Source organism: Dipodomys spectabilis, unplaced genomic scaffold (assembly GCF_019054845.1).
Source record: "Dipodomys spectabilis isolate Male_0828 unplaced genomic scaffold, ASM1905484v1 ptg000323l, whole genome shotgun sequence".
Classification (NCBI taxonomy): domain Eukaryota; kingdom Metazoa; phylum Chordata; class Mammalia; order Rodentia; family Heteromyidae; genus Dipodomys; species Dipodomys spectabilis.
Genome location: NW_024871000.1, coordinates 871,652 through 889,570, shown reverse-complemented (window position 1 = coordinate 889,570; position 17,919 = coordinate 871,652). Strand labels below are relative to the sequence as shown.

The following is a 17,919-nucleotide window of genomic DNA, read 5'->3' as shown; positions in this document are numbered from 1 at the left end:
ACAGACAGATGGACAGACGGACGGACAAGTAGACAGACGAACAGACAGACTGACAGAGACAGACAGACAGAGGGACAGACAGACAGACAGACTGACAGACAGATGGATAGACAGACAGACAGAGAGATGGACAGAGAAACGGACGGACAGACAGATGGACAGATGGACGGACAAGTAGACAGATGAACAGACAGACTGACAGAGACAGACAGACAGAGGGACAGACAGACAGACATAGACAGACTGACAGACAGATGGATAGACAGACGGACAGAGAGATGGACAGAAACGGACGGACAGGCAGATGGATAGACGGACGGACAAGTAGACAGACGAACAGACAGACTGACAGAGACAGACAGACAGAGGGACAGACAGACATAGACAGACTGACAGACAGATGGATAGACAGACGGACAGAGGGACAGAGAAACGGACGGACAGGCAGATGGATAGACGGACGGACAAGTAGACAGACGAACAGACAGACTGACAGAGACAGACAGACAGAGGGACAGACAGACAGACATAGACAGACTGACAGACAGATGGATAGACAGACGGACAGAGATGGACAGCCGGACGGACAGACAGACAGAGGGACAGAGCACTGTCTCCGACCAGCACAGGGGCTCTTATCCAACGCCCTGTCCCTCTGTCCCTCCCTCCGTCCGTCTGTCCATCCCCAGGCGTGGAGCTGACCCCAGCGGCGCCCGACACGCGTGGGACGGACACGAGTGGATCTGACTCTGGCACGATGGACACGCGTGGAAATGTCACGCGTGGATCTGAAACTCACACGATGGTCACACGTGTAAATATCACTCGTGAAAGGGACACGATCACATCCCTTCCACACTCACCTGGTACACATGAAGCGCGCATGCGTGGCTCTGACACACGTGGAAATGTCATGCACGCCTCCCCCGCTCCCCCCGTGCTGCGCGAGGTGCCCACGGTGTTCGTGTCGGCCCACGCGGGCCTCACCCTGCACCTGCCCTGCACAGCCCAGGCCTGGCCCCCTGTGGCCCTGCACTGGCGTCTGCCTGACGGGACCCACACGAGACCCGTGCATGCGCACACGCACCCTCGACTCAGTGACGTCTACGTCCTCCCCAATGGCACGCTGGTGCTGCGCCGCCTGCAGGCCCCGCGCCATGCCGGTGAGTACGAGTGCGTGGCCGCCAACGCGCTGAGCAGCGCGAGACGCACTGTGAACGTCGAAGTCACGCCCGCGCCCGCGCGTCTCCCCCCCAGCGTCCGACCCCGAGGCCCGCTCGCCACGCGCGTGCCCCACGGCGCTGACCTCACGCTGCACTGCCACGCGCGCGGGGATCCCGCCCCACGCGTGTTCTGGAGGCTGCCAGACGGGCGCCTGGTGGATGCTGGGAGCAGGTGAGTGTGGGAAGTGGGGGGCATCCATCCATCCATTCACCCGTTCATCTACCCATCCATACATCCATCCATCCACTCATTCATCCACCCATCCATCCATCCACCCATCCATCCATCCACCCACCCACCCATCCATCCACCCACCCATCCATCCATTCATCTACCCATCCATCCATCCACCCATCCACCCTTCCATCCATCCATCCACCCACCCATCCATCCATCCATCCACCCATCCATCCATCCCTCCATCTACCCACCCATCCACCCATCCATCCACCCATCCACTCATCCATCCATCCACCCATCCATCCATCCATCCCTCCATCCATCCACCCATCCACTCATCCATCCACCCACCCATTCATCCACCCACCCATCCACCCACCCATCCATCGATCCACCCATCGATCCATCCATCTACCCATCCATCCACCCATCCATCTACCCATCCATCCACCCATCCATCTACCCATCCATCCACCCATCCATCCATCCACCCATCCATCCACCCATCCATCCATCCACCCATCCATCCACTCATCCATCCACCCATCCATCCATCCATCCATCCACCCATCCATCTATCCACCCATAGTTGGGATAAAGATGATACCCCTTGATAGATAGTTAATTGATAGAGGATGGATTAGACAGATGATGTAGACACAGTAGACCATAGATAACAAATCGATTATCCATTAAATATTGATAAAGATGAGGTGGGGATGGTAGATCCATTAGCAGTGAATAGGTAATTGATAGGTCCTGGCTTGCCAGATCGCAAGGTAGAACCCTAGTGATCGATTATTGATAGATGATCGGTCAGGGATCGATACAAGATGAGTATTGGATGCATATGTCACATGTGCGAATAACTAACATTGGCTTCAAATTTGTCTTCCCTTCCTTATGGTCTTTCCTCCTATTACTTCCTTCCCTCCTTCCTTCCCTCCTACCTTCCTTCCTTCCCTCCTTCCTTCCTTCCCTCCTTTCTTCCTTCCCTTCTTCCTTCCTTCCCTCCTTCCCTTCTTCCTTCCTTCCCTCCGATCCTTCCTTCCTTCCCTCCAAGCTTTCCTTCCTTCCCTCCAATCCTTCCTTCCAATCCTTCCCTCCAACCTCCCTTCCCTACATTCCCTCCTTCCCTCCAATCCTTCTATCCTTCCTTCCCTCCAATCCTTCGTTCCTTCCCTCCAATCCTTCCATCCTTCCTTCTCTCCCTCCAATCCTTCCTTCCTTCCCTCCCTCCAATCCTTCCTTCCTTCCTTCCAATCCTTCCATCCTTCCTTCCCTCCAATCCTTCCTTCCTTCCTTCCCTCCAATCCTTCCTTACTTCCCTCCAATCCTTCCTTCCCTCCTTCCTTCCCTACATTCTCTCCTTCCTTCCCTCCAATCCTTCCTTCACCCTTCCCTCCTTCCTTCCCTCCTTCCTTCCCTCCTTCTTTCCTTCCTTCCTTCCTGCCCTCCCTTCCCCTCCCCTCCCCAGCTCTGACATCCGGGTCTGCGCTTTTTCCAACGGCACGCTCTCTGTGCGTCCGGTGACGTCACGTGACGCGGGGGAGTATGTGTGCGTGGCGCGTAACGCAGCGGGCGACGCGCATGCACGGCTGTGCGTGGAGTTGATGGCTGGGCCAGGTGCCTCCTATCTGCAACCCGGGCTTCCCGTGACCCCCGTGACCCCCGTGACCCAGGACGCCAACCCCAGGGAGGACTGCGCTGCCTACCACCGCCTCCAGGTCCCATCCGGTGTCCTGGGAGACCCGGATGTTCGGGTCGCGAGGCCTGATGGGAGTGTGGGGAACTGGGACCTGGGGCCTGGGTTAGACCTCGGATGTGTGACCACAGCTGGGGGGATGGGGCCTGGGGCGGGTTCTTCCTCTTCCTCTCAGTCACTTCCGTCTTCCTCTTCCTCTTCATTTCCTGTTTCCTCTTCCTTTCCTTCTTCCTCTTCCTCTCCATCTCTTCCTTCCTCTTCCTCTCACCATCCTTCATCTTCTTCCTCTTCCTCTGCTTCCTCCTCTTCTTCTTTTCCTTCTTCCTCTTCCTTTCCTTCTTCCTCTTATCCCTTCCTGTTCTCTTCCTCTCAATCTCTTCCTTCTTCTTCTTCCTTTCTTTCCTCTTCCTCTTCTCAGTCTCTTCCTTCTTCCTCTTCTTCCTTTCCTTCCTCTTCCTCTTCTTCACATTCTTTTCCTGCTTCCTCTTCCTTTCCTTCTTCTTCCTCTTCTCCATCTCTTCCTGCTTCCTCTCATGTTTCTTCTTCCTCTTCCTTTCCTTCTTCCTCTTCTTCCTCTTCCTCTCAGCCTCTTCCTTCTTCCTCTTCATTTCCTGTTTCCTCTTCCTCTTCACTTCCTGGTTACTCTTCACTTCCTGGTTCCGCTTCACTTCCGTCATCCCCTTCACTTCCTGCTTCCCCTTCACTTCCGGCTTCACTTCCGGCTTCCTCTTCCTCTCCCACTTCCACCCTGCTGCCCCCGGAGCTCTCCGTCCCCTACGGCGCCCCAGTGACCCTCACGTGCCCGGTGACGCGAGGGTCGCGCGCGGTGACGTGGCTGACGCCGGCCTTGCGCCCCGTGGCCTTCACTTCCGGCCCAGAGGACGCCCACTTCCGGGTGCTGCCGGACGGGCGTCTGCGCCTGCGCGGGGTGCAGCGGGCCGACGCAGGCACGTACACGTGCGTGGCGGGGCGGGGCTGGCGCGCCACCGTGCGCCTACACGTGCAGCTGCGGGCGCCGCGCATCCGGGTCACGCCTGACGTCCATGACGACGTGAACGACGACATACGGGTCTCCCCCGAGGTGCGTCTGCGTGTGCGCTGCCAGGCGGATGGCATCCCCGAGCCCCGCCTGCTGTGGGAACTTCCGGGTGGGCTGGTACTTCCAGTCCCGTATCGCAGTCGCATGGGGGGAGGGATCAGCGTGGATGCGCGCGGGACGTTGGAAATCCCGGATGTGCGTGCGCTGCACAGCGGTGGCAGCGACGCCGTGGTGTGCGTGGCGCGCAACCCAGCGGGCGAAGCCTGGATGTGGGTGCGGCTGCCGCCATGGTGGGCGCGGGCTCTCCTCCCTGCGGCGTCGGCTCCGCCCTCTGAGGCGTTGACTCCGCCCCCTGTTGCGCCGGCTCCGCCCTCTGAGGCAGCTCCGCCCCCTGGCCCGCCTGCCCCGCCATCTTGGGCGCTGACTGCGCCCCCTGACGCACCGACTCTGCCCTCTGAGGCGCTGACTCCACCCCCTGGGGCGGCGTCGGGGGCGGCGCTGCATGTGGTGCTGGGCGGCAGCTTCCGGCTGCGCTGCCCCACCTCCACGCTTCCGGTGTCCTGGCGCCTGCCCGGTGGGCTGGTGCTGCGTGGGCCGCAGAGGCATGGCCGCTTCACGTTGGGCGCCGACGGCAGCCTGGAGGTGCGCGCCGCCTCCGAGCGCGACCGCGGTGCCTACGTCTGCCACGCCCACCCCGGGGCGCCGCCCAGACACGACCCCCGTGTGCCAGAGACCCGGATGTTCAGCTTCATTCCCGCCACTAGGCCGCTGGGTCCCATGGCAGGGCAACGGACTGAGGAGACCCGGATGTGGGGCTTCATTCCCGCCGGTAGGCCGCGGCGTTCGGTTGCCGGGCAACCAAGTGAAGATACCAGGACATTGGGCTCCACCACAGCGTCTAGGCCTCTGCATTCGGTTGCCAGGCAACAGACCGAGAAGACCCGGATGTGGGGCTTCATTCCTGCCTTTAGGCCGCTGGGTTCAGTTGCCGGGAAAGCGCGTGAGACACGGATGTCCGGCTCCAGCAAGACTCCTGGGCCCCAGCCGGAAGATGACCGGATGTGGGGCTCCAAACCTGCGTGTGCTGTACAGAAGCTGCAGTCCGACCAGAGGCCACGGAGAGGCTAGGACCCGGATGTGGACTGGGAGGGACCCGGATGTGGACTGGGAAAGACCCAGATGTCACCTATCTCTGGGTCCACTGAGGGGCCAGGACCCAGATATGAAGTGGGAGAAACCCGGATGTCACCTATCTCTGGGTTCACTGAGGGGCCAGGACCCGGATGTGGACTAGAAGGGACCCGGATGTCACTTTCTTCCATGTCCACTGACCCGGATGTGGCATGGAGAAACTGGATGTCACTTTCTTCCAGATGCACTGATGGGTCAGGATCCGGATGTGGACTAGGAGGGACCCGGATGTCACCTTCCTTCATGTCCACTGAGGGGCCAGTACACGGATGTGGACTGGGAGGGACCCGGATGTCTCCCTCATTCGTGTCCACTGACCCAGATGTTGCCTGGGGAACCCGGATGTCACTTATCTCCAGGTCCACTGAAGGGCCAGGACCCGGATGTGGACTGGGGGACCCGGATGTCACCCTCCTCCGTGTCCACTCTCCCGGATGTGGCATCAGGGACCCAGATGTCACTTATCTCCAGGTCCACTGAGGGGCCAGGACCCGGATGTGGACTGGGGGACCCGGATGTCACCTATCTCCAGGTCCACTGAGGGGCCAGGACCCGGATGTTGCGTGGGGAACCCGGATGTTATGTAAGTCCGCGTCCATTAACCCGGATGTGGACTGTGGCAGGGACCCGGATATGTGCTGGGCAGGACCCAGATATCACATCCACAGGCCTGGCTGTGGCATGTGGAGTCCCGGATGTCATGCTCCTCTCCTTCCACTGACAGGGTCTAGGACCCGGATGTGGTGTGGGGATCCCGGATGTCAGGTCCCTCCACATCCACTGAGGGTCCAGGACCAAGATGTGGAATGGGAACTACCCAGATGTTAGGGACCTCTAAGTCCATGAACCTGGATGTGGGGTGAGTACCCAGATGTTAGGGACCTCCAGGTCCATGAACCTGGATGTGGGGTGAGTACCCAGATGTTAGGGACCTCCAGGTCCGTGAACCCGTATGTGGGGTGGGTACCCGGATGTTAGGGATCTCCAGGTATGGGAACCCAGATGTGGAGGCGAGTACCAGGATGTTACTTAACTCCAGGTCCACTGGCAGGCGCCAGGACCCAGATGTGAGGGGTTTGGACCCGGATGTGAGGGTTGGGACCCAGATGTGAGGGGTTGAGACCCAGATGTGAGAGGTGGAACCCAGATGTGGGCGGAGCGGGCACTCCACACCTTGGCCCCGGGCTCCAGCTGCACTTTGGCTGTTGGGGTCCTTTCCCAGACTCGAAGGCAATAAAGCAGCCATGCTGCTTCTGGATGGAATTCTTCCTCACTTCCGCCCCCCAGCGCAGGCCAAGCCCTCCTGAGTCCCTCACTTCCTCCCCAGCCCAGGCCACGCCCTCCTGAGCTCTGGCCACGCCCTACTGAGCACAGGCCACGCTCCTTGACGGTCCTGACTCTTATTGCAGCCCTCCATGTAGTTCTCGAGGTTTCCCTCCTCCCCTTCCTCCTTCCTCTGCCAGGCCTGGCAATTTCTTGGTGCCTAGCCCAGCAACTCCGGGATTTTCCCTTCCTTCCCTGCCTTCCCCTTCAGCACCACATCCTGTTCCTTTCCAAGGAACAAGGGGACTTTTATTTTGGAGGGCGGTTGTGGAGTTCTGGCTGCTGGAGTGACGTGGACATTTGACCCCTGCGAGCTTCCTGGCTGGCAGGGAGAGCAGCAGGCCCAGGCGCTGATGGCAGAGAACTGTGGATGTGAGTTCGTCCTCTGGGAAACACGGGGAGAGGTGTGGGGACCCGGGGTGGGGGGGCTTCGATTGCTTTTTGGAGCCCCCCCGGGTGTCCCACCATGCCCTGGGGTGGGGGCTGCAGGGCCCCGCCACAAGCCTGGAAAGACAAGGTGAGGGGCTGATGTACTGGTGGGGGCAACAGCAGCCTGGCCCTGGGGTGGCCGGATCTTCCTCAGCTCTTCCCCACTTCCTGCTTCCAGCCTTCTCTTCCAGGAAACGGGGAGCATCATGGGAAGGACGCGATCCTGGGCGCCATGTTAGTCAGGAGAGGGCCTGGAGGGAGGGGGAGTCCTCCCATCCCTCCTCCCATCCACCCATCCATCCATCCACCCATCCATCCACCCATCCATCCACCCACCCATCCACCCAACCATCCATCCACCCACCCATCCATCCATCCATCCACCCATCCACCTATTCATCCACCCATCCATCCACCCATCCATCCATCCATCCACCCATCCACCCACCCATCCATCCATCCACCCATCCATCCATTCATCCATCCACCCACCCATCCATCCATACACCCACCCACCCATCCATCCATCCACCCATCCATCCATCCACCCACCCATCCATCCATCCACCCATCCACCCATCCATCCATCTACCCATCCACCCATCCATCCATCCACTCATCCACCCATCCACTCATCCATCCAACCATCCATCCAACCATCCATCCATCCACCCATCCATCCATCCATCCATCCATCCATCCATCCACCTATCCATCCAACCATCCATCCATCCACCCATCCATTCACCCATCCATCCATCCATCCACCCATCCACCTATCCATCCATCCATCCACCCATCCACCCCTCCTCCTCCTCTCTGTCCTCCTCAGGTCACACAGCAGCTGCGCAGCCCCACCCCTCGCCTTCCTCCTCCTCCTCCTCCTCCTCCTCCTCCCCCCTGGCCCCTGCGCAGGCCCCGCCCCCTCGCGCCCCAACTTCCTGCTGCTCTTGGCCGACGACCTGGGCCTGGGCGACCTGGGCAGCTTCGGGAACCGCAGCCTGCGGTGAGCAGAGGGGTAGGCCCGGATGTAGGGCCTTAGTTACCCGGATGTGGGAGCTCAGATCCCTGGATGTTCCACCAGGAGAACTGTATAGACATCTAGTAACTCAGTTCGCCGGATGTTGGATGTTAGTATCGTGGATGTTGGATATCAAATCCCCGGATGTTGGATCTTAGTGCCCCGGATGTTGGATATCAGGTCCCCAGATGTTAAATCTTAATACCCCGGATGTGGGAAATCAGGTTCCCGGATGTTGGACTTCAGTTCCCTGGATGTTGGATGTTAGTACCCCGGATGTTGGAGACTAGGTCCCCAGATGTTGGATGTTAGTGCCCTGGATGTTGGCTATCAGGTCCCTGGATGTTAAATCTTAGTACCCCGGATGTGGGAGATCATGTCCCCAGATATTGGACTTCAGTGCCCCAGATGTAGGAGCTCAGGTCCCCAGATGTTGGAGGTTAGTGCTCCGAATGTGGGAGCTCAGGTCCCCGGATGTTAGATATTAGTACCCTGGATGTTGTAGCTCAGTGCCCCGATGTTGGATCTTATTCCTCCGGATGTAGGAGCCCAGGTGCCTGGATGTTAGATCTTAGTGTCCTGGATGTTGGATATCAGGTCCCCGATGTTAGATGTTAGTACCCCGGATGTTGGATATCAGATCCTCGGATGTTGGATATCAGATCCTCGGATGTGGGATGTTAGTGCCCTGGATGTTGGAGGACAGGTCCACGGATGTTAGATCTTAATGCCCTGGATGTGGGAAATCAGGTTCCCGGATGTTAGATGTTAGTGCTCCGGATGTTGGAGATCAGGTCCCCGATGTTGGAGATCAGGTCCCCGGATGTTGAATCTTACTGCCCTGGATGTTGGATATCAGGTCCCCGGATGTTACATGTTAGTACCCCGGATGTTAGAGCTCAGTTCCCCGGATGTTCCACCAGGAGAACTGTATAGACATCTAGTGGACCTCAGGTCCCCGGATGTTGGATGTTAGGTCCCCGGATGTTGGAGTTCAATTCCCAGGATGTTAGATCTCAGTTCCCTGAATGTTGGATATCAGATCCCCGGATGTTGGATATCAGATCCCCGGATGTGGAATGTTAGTGCCCCGGATGTTGGAGATCAGGTCCTCGGATGTTAAATCTTAGTATAACCCAGATGTGGGAAATCAGGTTCCCAGATGTTAGATGTTAGTACCCCAGATGTTGGAGATCAGGCCCCCGGATGTTGGATATCAGATCCCTGGATGTTGGATCTTAGTGTCCCAGATGTTGGAGACCAGGTACCCAGATGTTTGAGCTCAGGTCCCAGAGGTTGGATCTTAGTTGTCCGGATGTAGGCCCTCAGGTCCCCGGATGTTGGGCCTTAGATCCCCGGATGTAGGAGTCCAGTCCACAGATATAGATCTTAGTACCCTGGATGTGGGATCTCAGGGCCCCAGATGTTGGACCTTAGATCCCAGGATGTTGGACCTCAGGTCCCCAGATGTTGGATCTTAGTATCCCGGATGTGGGATCTCAAGTCCCCGGATGTTGGATCTTAGATCCCCGGATGTGGGATCTCAGGGCCCTGGATGTTGGAGTTCAGCTCCTGGGATGTTGGGCATTAGATCCCCGGATGTTAGACCCCAGGTCCCCGTATGTTCTTGGTTGTGACTCAGTTTTCCTCTCCCCCCACAGCACCCCGCACCTGGACGGCCTGGCCCAGGATGGCGTGCGGCTGACCCAGCACCTGGCGGCAGCGTCCGTCTGCAGCCCGAGCCGTGCGGCCTTCCTGACGGGACGCTACCCTGTGCGCCTGGGTCGGTATGGGGGGGTGGGACATTTGGGGAATGGAGGGGGCGGTGGGGGGAGGTGGGGGCGGGACATCCGGGGATCTGAGAGCCAACATCCGGGGTACTAAGATCCAACATCCATGGACCTGATATCCAACATCTGGGGATCTGAGACCCAACATCCGGGGATCTAAAGCCTAACATCCGGGGAACTGAGCACCAACATCCAGGGCACTGAGCTCTAACATCCAGGGACTTCATCTCTGACATCCAGTTACTAAGATCCAACATCCGGGGATCTGAGCACCAACATCCGGGACACTGAACTCTAACATCTGGGGACCTTATCTCTAACATCCATTGTACTAAGATCCAACATCCGGGGATCTGAGGCCTAACATTCTGGGAACTGAACTCCAACATCCTAGGACCTGACATCCACCATCCGGGGTACTAAGATCCAACATCCGGGAACCTAAGCCCCAACATCCAGGGAACAGAGCTCCAACATCTGGGGATCTGAGGGCCAACATACCCGAATCTGAGCTCCAATATCCGGGGTTGTAAGATCCAACATCCAGGGAACTGAGCTACAACATCCGGGTAACTGAAGTCCAACATCTGGGGTCCTGATATCCACCATACAGGGCACTGAACTCCATCATCCGGGGATCTGAGGGCCAACATCCGGGATACTAACATCAAACATCCGGGGACCTGAGGCCCAACATCCAGGGAACTGAGGCTCAACATCTAGGGCACTGAGGTCCATCAGAGGGAGGGGAGGACTACTCTGAGGATCTCAGGTTCAAATTCCTGAGACTCTGGGACTTCCCCCCTGAAACGCCAGGAAACCGGAAGTGATGCCATATTGGTTTCCCCCGGGGGCTCACAGGGCTGGGGTCCTTTCCAGCCCGGGTGCGCAGGTCCCAGGCTATCCCAGACACAGCAGGCCTTCCCCCTGAAGGTGCTAGATACCCCGTCCTGACCCGGGACGCCATCATCACTGACCTAGGGTCCTTCTCCTCTCTCTTGGAAGGCATGGTGACCACCAACGGGGCGCGCGTGTTGCAGTGGGCAGCCGTGTCGGGCGGGCTGCCCACCTCCGAGATCACCTTCGCCAAGATCCTGCAGGAGCAGGGATATGCCACCGGCCTCATAGGTAAGAAAGAAGTCATCCATCCACCCATCCATCCATCCACCCATCCATCCATCCATCCATCCATCCACCCATCCATCCATCCATCCACCCATCCACCCATCCATCCATCCATCCACTCATCTATCCATCCATCCACCCATCCACCTATTCATCCATCCATCCATCCATCCACCCACCCATCCATCCATCCTCCCATCCATCCATTCATCCATCCACCCACCCATCCATCCACCCATCCATCCATCCATCCACCCACCCATCCATCCATCCATCCACCCATCCACCCATTCATCCATCCACTGTGCATTCATCCATCCACCCATCCATCCATCCACCCATTCCCCTATTCATCCATCCATCCATCCATCCACCCACCCACCCATCCATCCATCCATCCATCCACCCATCCATCCACCCACCCAACCATCCACCCACCCAACCATCCACCCACCCATCCATCCACCCATCCATCCACCCATCCATCCACCCATCCATTCACTCATCCATCCATCTCTTCCCCTCCAGGCAAATGGCACCTGGGCCTCAACTGTGAGTCCCCCACTGACCACTGCCACCACCCCCTGAACCACGGGTTTGACTCCTTCTTCGGGGTCCCCTTCACCCTGATGGGGGACTGCCTGCAAGCGGAGCCCTCGGAGAAGCGAGCGCGTCTGCAAGGGCCCCTGGACCTGGGGGCGCAGCTGCTGCTGCTTTCCCTGCTCTGCCTGGCCGCTGGGAAGGTCACGGGCCTGCTGGGCCTGCGCTGGGTGCCCTGGGTGCTGGGCCCCGGATGTGGGGCCTTGCTACTGGCCTGCACCTCCCGCCTCCTGGGTGTCTTCATCGTCCATGCTGACTGCTTCCTGATGAGGGATCACCAGGTCGTCCAGCAGCCTCTGAGGTTTGAGGCCAGCACGGGGCTCTTCTTGCGGGAGGCTGAGGCCTTCATTCACAGGTCAGCCTGGGGTCGGGAGGGGGACCGATTCCATCTACTAGATCTCTATAGTCAACTGGTAGACCTTAGATCCCTGGATGTACATCCAGTAGATCTCTATAGACATCTGGTAGACCTCAGGTCCCCGGATGTTCCATCTAGTAGATCTGTAGAGACATCTGGTAGACCTCAGATCAGACCATGATCGATTATTGGTAGTATTGATCAGATCATGATAGATTATTGGTAATAACTGATCAGATGATGTTCGATTATTGGTAATAACTGATCAGCTCATGTTCAATTATTGGTATTATCGATCAGATGATGTTCAATTATTGGTATTATCGATCACATCACAATCGAATATTGGTATTATTGATCAGATCCTGTTCGATTATTAGTAATATCTGATCAGCTCATGTTCTATTATTGGTCATATCGATCAGATGTTTGATTATTGGTAATAACTGATCAGATCTGTTTGATTATTGGTAATAACTGATCGGATCACGATTTTGGTATTTTTGATCAGATCACTATTGATTATTGGTATTATCGATCAGATCAGGATCGATTATTGGTAATATCTGATCAGATCAGGATCAATTATCGATCATCTGATCGATTATTGGCAATACCTGATCAGGTCGGTTATCAGTGAGGTTATTGATGGTGGGGGCGGGGTCTGACGTGGATCCGCAGGCACCAGGCCCGCCCCTTCCTCCTCCTCGTCTCCTTCCTCCACGTCCACGTCCCCCTGGTCACCTCACCTGCCTTCCGGGGCCGCAGCGCGCACGGCGCCTACGGCGACAATGTGGAGGAGCTTGACTGGATGGTGGGTGAGTGCGGGGGGGCAGGAACTGAGGCATGGTGCGTGGGATGGGGGAAACAGAGGCACGGGGGTGGGGTGAGCAGGATAGGGAAACTGAGGCATGGGGACGGGGTGAGCGGGATGGGGAAACTGAGGCACGGGGGTGGGGTGAGTGGGTTGGGGGAAACTGAGGCACAGAGATGGGGTGAGCGGGATGGGGGAAACTGAGGCATGGGAACGGGGTCAATGGGTTGGGGTAAACTGAGGCACGGTGCATTTGGGTAAACTGAGGCACGGGGACGGGGTCAGTGTGTTGGGGATAAACTGAGGCACGGGGTTTGGGTAAACTGAGGCACGGTGCATTTGGGTAAACTGAGTCACTGGGCATGTTGGGGGTAAACTGAGGCACGGTGCACTTGGGTAAACTGAGGCACGGTGCATGTTGGGTAAACTGAAGCACGGTGCATGTTCAGGGTGAACTGAGGCACGGTGCATTTGGGTAAACTGAGGTACGGTGGATGTGGGTAAACTGAGGCCCACGTATAGGGGTAAACTGAGGCACGGTGCATGTTGGGTAAACTGAGTCACTGGGCATGTTGGGTAAACTGAGACATGGTGCATGTTGGGTAAACTGAGGCACGGGGACGAGGTGAGTGGGTTGAGTAAACTGAGGCACCGGGATGGGAGTAAACTGAGGCACGGGGACGGGGTCAGCGGGTTGGGGTAAACTGAGGCACGGTGCATTTGGGTAAACAGGCACGGTGCACTTGGGTAAACTGAGGCCCAAATATAGGGGTAAACTGAGGCACGGTGCATGTTTAGGGTAAACTGAGGCACGGTGCACTTGGGTAAACTGAGGCAAAGTGCATTTGGGTAAACTGAGGCACAGTGCATGTTGGGGGTAAACTGAGGCACAGTGCATTTGGGTAAACTGAGGCCCGGTGAGCGTTGGGGGTAAACTGAGGCACGGTGCCTGTTGGGTAAACTAAGTCACTGGGCATTGAGTATAAACTGAAGCACGATGGAAATTTGTAAACTGAGTCATGATGCATGTTGGGTAAACTGAGGCACGGTGGATGCTGGGGGTAAACTGAGGCACGGACCCATTTCCCCCCCCCCCCCCCGCAGGGCGACTGCTGGCAGCGCTGGACGGTGCGGGGCTGGGGCACCGCACCCTCGTCTACTTCACGTCGGACCACGGTGCCTCGCTGGAGGCCCGGGCTGGGGGCGCCCGCCTCGGGGGTTCCAACGGCGTGCACCGAGGCGAGGGGGAAACTGAGGCAGGGTGGGCGGGGCCTCCCACGCAGCCCGACCCCGCCCCTTGACCTTTGCCCTCTGCCCCCCCCTTGCAGGTGGCAAAGGCATGGGCGGCTGGGAGGGCGGCATCCGGGTCCCTGGGCTGGTGCGCTGGCCTGGGACACTGCCCGCAGGGCGCCTGGTGCCTGAGCCCACCAGCCTCATGGACCTGTTCCCCACCGTGGTGCGCCTGGCCGGGGGCTGGGTTCCGGCGGACAGGTAGGAGTTCGCCGGCCTGGGTCCCCACGGGGTGGAGGAGAAGGGGGGTCATCCTGGGCCTCGGGGATCCCGAGGGGGGGAGGCTGAGGCCTGCACATCCGGGTCTCTGGTTGCTCAAAAGCCTGCACATCCGGGTCTCTGAGGGCTCAGACCTGCACATCCGGGTCTCTGGGGGCTCAGGAGCCTGCACATCCGGGTCTCTAAGACCCAAGACCCAGGGCTCAGGCCTTGACATCCGGGTCTCTGGGGGCTCAGAAGCCTTTACATCCGGGTAACTAAGGGCTCAGGCCTGCAAATCTGGGCCTCTGAGCACTCAGAAGCCTGGACATCTGGTTCTCTGAGGACTCAGGCCTTCATATCCGGGTCTCTAAGGCATCAGGGCTGCACATCCAGGTCTCTGAGTACCTAGGCCCAGGTCTCAGGCCTGGACATCCAGGTCTCTGAGGGCTCAGGCCTGCACATCTGGGTCTCTGAGGGCTCAGAAGCCTGCACATCTGGGACTCTGGGATCTCAGGCCTGCACATCCGGGTCTCTGGGGGCTCAGAAGCATGGACATCCGGGTCTCTGAACGCTCAGAAGCTTGGATATCTGGGTCTCTGAGGCCTCAGGCCTGCACATCCAGGTCTCTAAGACCAGAGGCCTGGGTCTTAGACCTGTACATCCGGGTCTCTGGGGGCTCAGAAACCTGGACATCTGGGTCTCTGGGATTTCTGGCCTGCACATCCGGGTCTCTGAGGGCTCAGAAGCCTGCACATCCGGGTCTCTAAAGGCTCAAGCCTTGACATCCAGGTCTCTGGGATCTCTGGCCTGCACATCCGGGTCTCTGGGGGCTCTGGCCTGCACATCCGGGTCTCTGAGCGCTCAGAAGCCTGCACATCTGGGTCCCGCAGGGAGGTGGACGGCCGGGACCTGATGCCCGCGCTGCTGGGGACGGCGCAGGCCGCAGGCCACGACTTCCTGCTGCACTACTGCGAGGCCCGGCTGCACGCCGTGCGCTGGTTCGACCACCCAAGTGAGTGCCTAGACCTCAGTTGGGCCCTGGGGCGGGGGAGGGAGCTGCATGCATGCACGCAGGGACCCGGATGCAAGGCCTGGGAGACCCGGATGTGGGAATCCCGGGATGTGAGGACCTGGATGGAAGTCATGAGATGGGAATCCCCGGATGTGAAGTCCCCAATGGGAATTCCCGGATGTGAGGTACTGGATGAGAATCCCTGGATGTGAGGCCCTGGATGTGAGATCCCGGATGGGAATCCCCGGATGTGAGGCCCCGGATGTGAGGTCCCAAATGGGAATCCCTGGATGTGAGGTCCCAGATGAGAATCCCCGGATGTGAGTCCCCGGATGTGAGGTCCCACATGTGAATGCCCGGATGTGGCCCCCCGGATGTGAATCCCCGGATGTGAATCCCCAGATGTGAAGCCCCAGATGTAAGGTTCTGGATGTGAGGTTCCGGATGTGAATTCCCGGATGTGAGGTCCTGCATGTGAATCCCCGGATGTGAGGTCCTAGATGGGAATCCCCGGATGTGAATACCCAGATGTGAAGTCCTGGATGGGAATCCCTGGATGTAAGGTCTTGCATGTGAATGCCCGGATGTGAATCCCTGGATGTGATGTCCTGGATGTGAATTCCCGGATGGGAATCCCCGGATGTGAGGCCCTGGATGTTACTCCTTTCTCCCCCCACCCCCCGCAGGCCGCACGGTGTGGAAGCTGCACTTCGCCACTCCGCGCTTCGACCCGCCGGGCTCGGGCACCTGCCTCGGTTTCCCTGCCTGCGCCTGCTCGGGGCGGCGAATGACCCACCACCGGCAGCCACTGCTCTTTGACCTGACGGCGGACCCAGGGGAGACTCGCCCGCTGCAGGGCCCGATGGCGACGCGCAGGCGCGTGGAGGCCGCGGTGGCCCGGATGCTGCGCATGCGCCGCCCCCTCGCGGCCCCGCCCCTCGCCCCTGCACACAACACCTGGAGCCCGCGCCTGCAGCCCTGCTGCTCGCCCGGACCGCTCTGTGCCTGCGACCACCTGATCCCCGACCTCTGACCCCGACCCGACCCCCAACCACCAACTTCCCTGGGGCTATGGCAGATCCTGGCCTGCGCCTCTCACATCCGGGGACTCACATCCGGGTATTAAACATCTGGGTATACTCAAATACAGAAATTCCCACATCCGGGGATTCCCACATACAGACTCTCACATCCGGGGATTCCTACATCCGGGGATTCCTACATCCGGGGATTCTCACATCCGGGGATTCTCACTTCTGGTGACACATCCGGGGATTCCCGGGGATGTATTTACACATCTGGGGAATCCTACATCCGGGGACTTTTACATCCGAGGATTCTCACATCCAGAGACTCTCACATCCGGGGATTCCTACATACAGACTCTCACATCCAGAGATTCTCACATCCGGGGAGTCTCACATCCGGAAATTCTCACATCCAGAGATTCTCCCATCCAGAGATTCCCACATCCGGGGATTCTCATATCCGGGGATTCCCACATCCGGGGATTCTCAGACCAGGGAATTCCCACATCTGGGGAAATCTCACACCCGGGGATTCCCACATCTGGGGATTCTCGCATCCAGGGATTCTCACATCTGGGGATTCCCACAGCCGGGGATTCCCACATCTAGAGATTCCTACATCTGGGGATTGTCACATCCAGGGACTTTTACATCCAGAGACTTTCACATGCGGGGATTCTCACATCTGGGGAACTCTTACATCCGGGGATTTTCACATTCAGAGAGTCTCACATCTGGGGATTCTCAGACCCAGGGATTCCCACATCCGGGGACTCTCACATCCTGAGCCTCTCATCCTGGACCTCCACCTTGGTCCTCCCATCCGGGGCCTTTTCCCAGCCTCCCATCCGGGGCCCTCTCACATCCGGGCCTATGTCCTCTAACTTCTCACACAATAAAACCTCGTGAGCACCGCACCGCACGGCAGGGTCAGGGGTCACCGGGGTCAGAAGCCGGGCACTGGTCCTGCCTTCCATTTCAGGTCATTTCCGGTTGATGCTAGGATACAGGGCTGGTCCCCCCTTCCATTTCAGGCCACTTCTGGTCGTTGCTAGGGTATAGGACTAGTCTCACCTTCCATTTCAGGTCATTTCCAGTCATTGCTAGGGTATAGGACTACTCCCACCTTCCACTTCAGGTCATTTCCGGTCATTGCTAAGGTATAGGACTAGTCCCACTTTCCATTTCAGGCCACTTCTGGTCATTACTAGGGTATAGGACTGGTCCCGCCTTCCATTTCAGAACATTTCCGGTCGTAATACAGGGCTGGTCCCACCTTCCATTTCAGGTCATTTCCGGTGGTTGCTAGGGTATTGGACTAGTCCGGCCTTCCATTTCAGGCCATTTCCGGTGGTTGCTAGGGTATTGGACTAATCCAACCTTCCATTTCAGACCATTTCCAGTGGGTTGCTAGGATACAGGCTTGGTCTTGCCCTCCTCTAGGACATCCCACCACCTAGATTCACACCTGATTGGCCTATTCCATGAAAGCCCTGCCCTCACTTTCCTAATTCACTTGTCATTGGTCCAGCTGTAAGACATGCCCTTTAGCCCCCCCACAAATCCAACTCGCTGCTGATTGGACCTCA

At 58.2% G+C, this 17,919-nt stretch overlaps 1 protein-coding gene across 1 annotated transcript; it reads left to right on the top strand.

Annotated features, from left to right (window-relative positions):
- Positions 1-7,978: 7,978 nt before the first annotated feature.
- On the top strand, positions 7,979-16,919 carry LOC122128104 (arylsulfatase L-like; the record flags this gene model as incomplete). Its single annotated transcript, XM_042702426.1, has 9 exons — positions 7,979-8,097; positions 9,774-9,895; positions 10,908-11,030; positions 11,556-11,982; positions 12,667-12,803; positions 13,904-14,038; positions 14,128-14,290; positions 15,181-15,302; positions 15,989-16,919. Coding segments are annotated over 9 exons (1,695 nt in total), but the record flags the coding sequence as incomplete, so codon positions are not given.
- Positions 16,920-17,919: the final 1,000 nt, after the last annotated feature.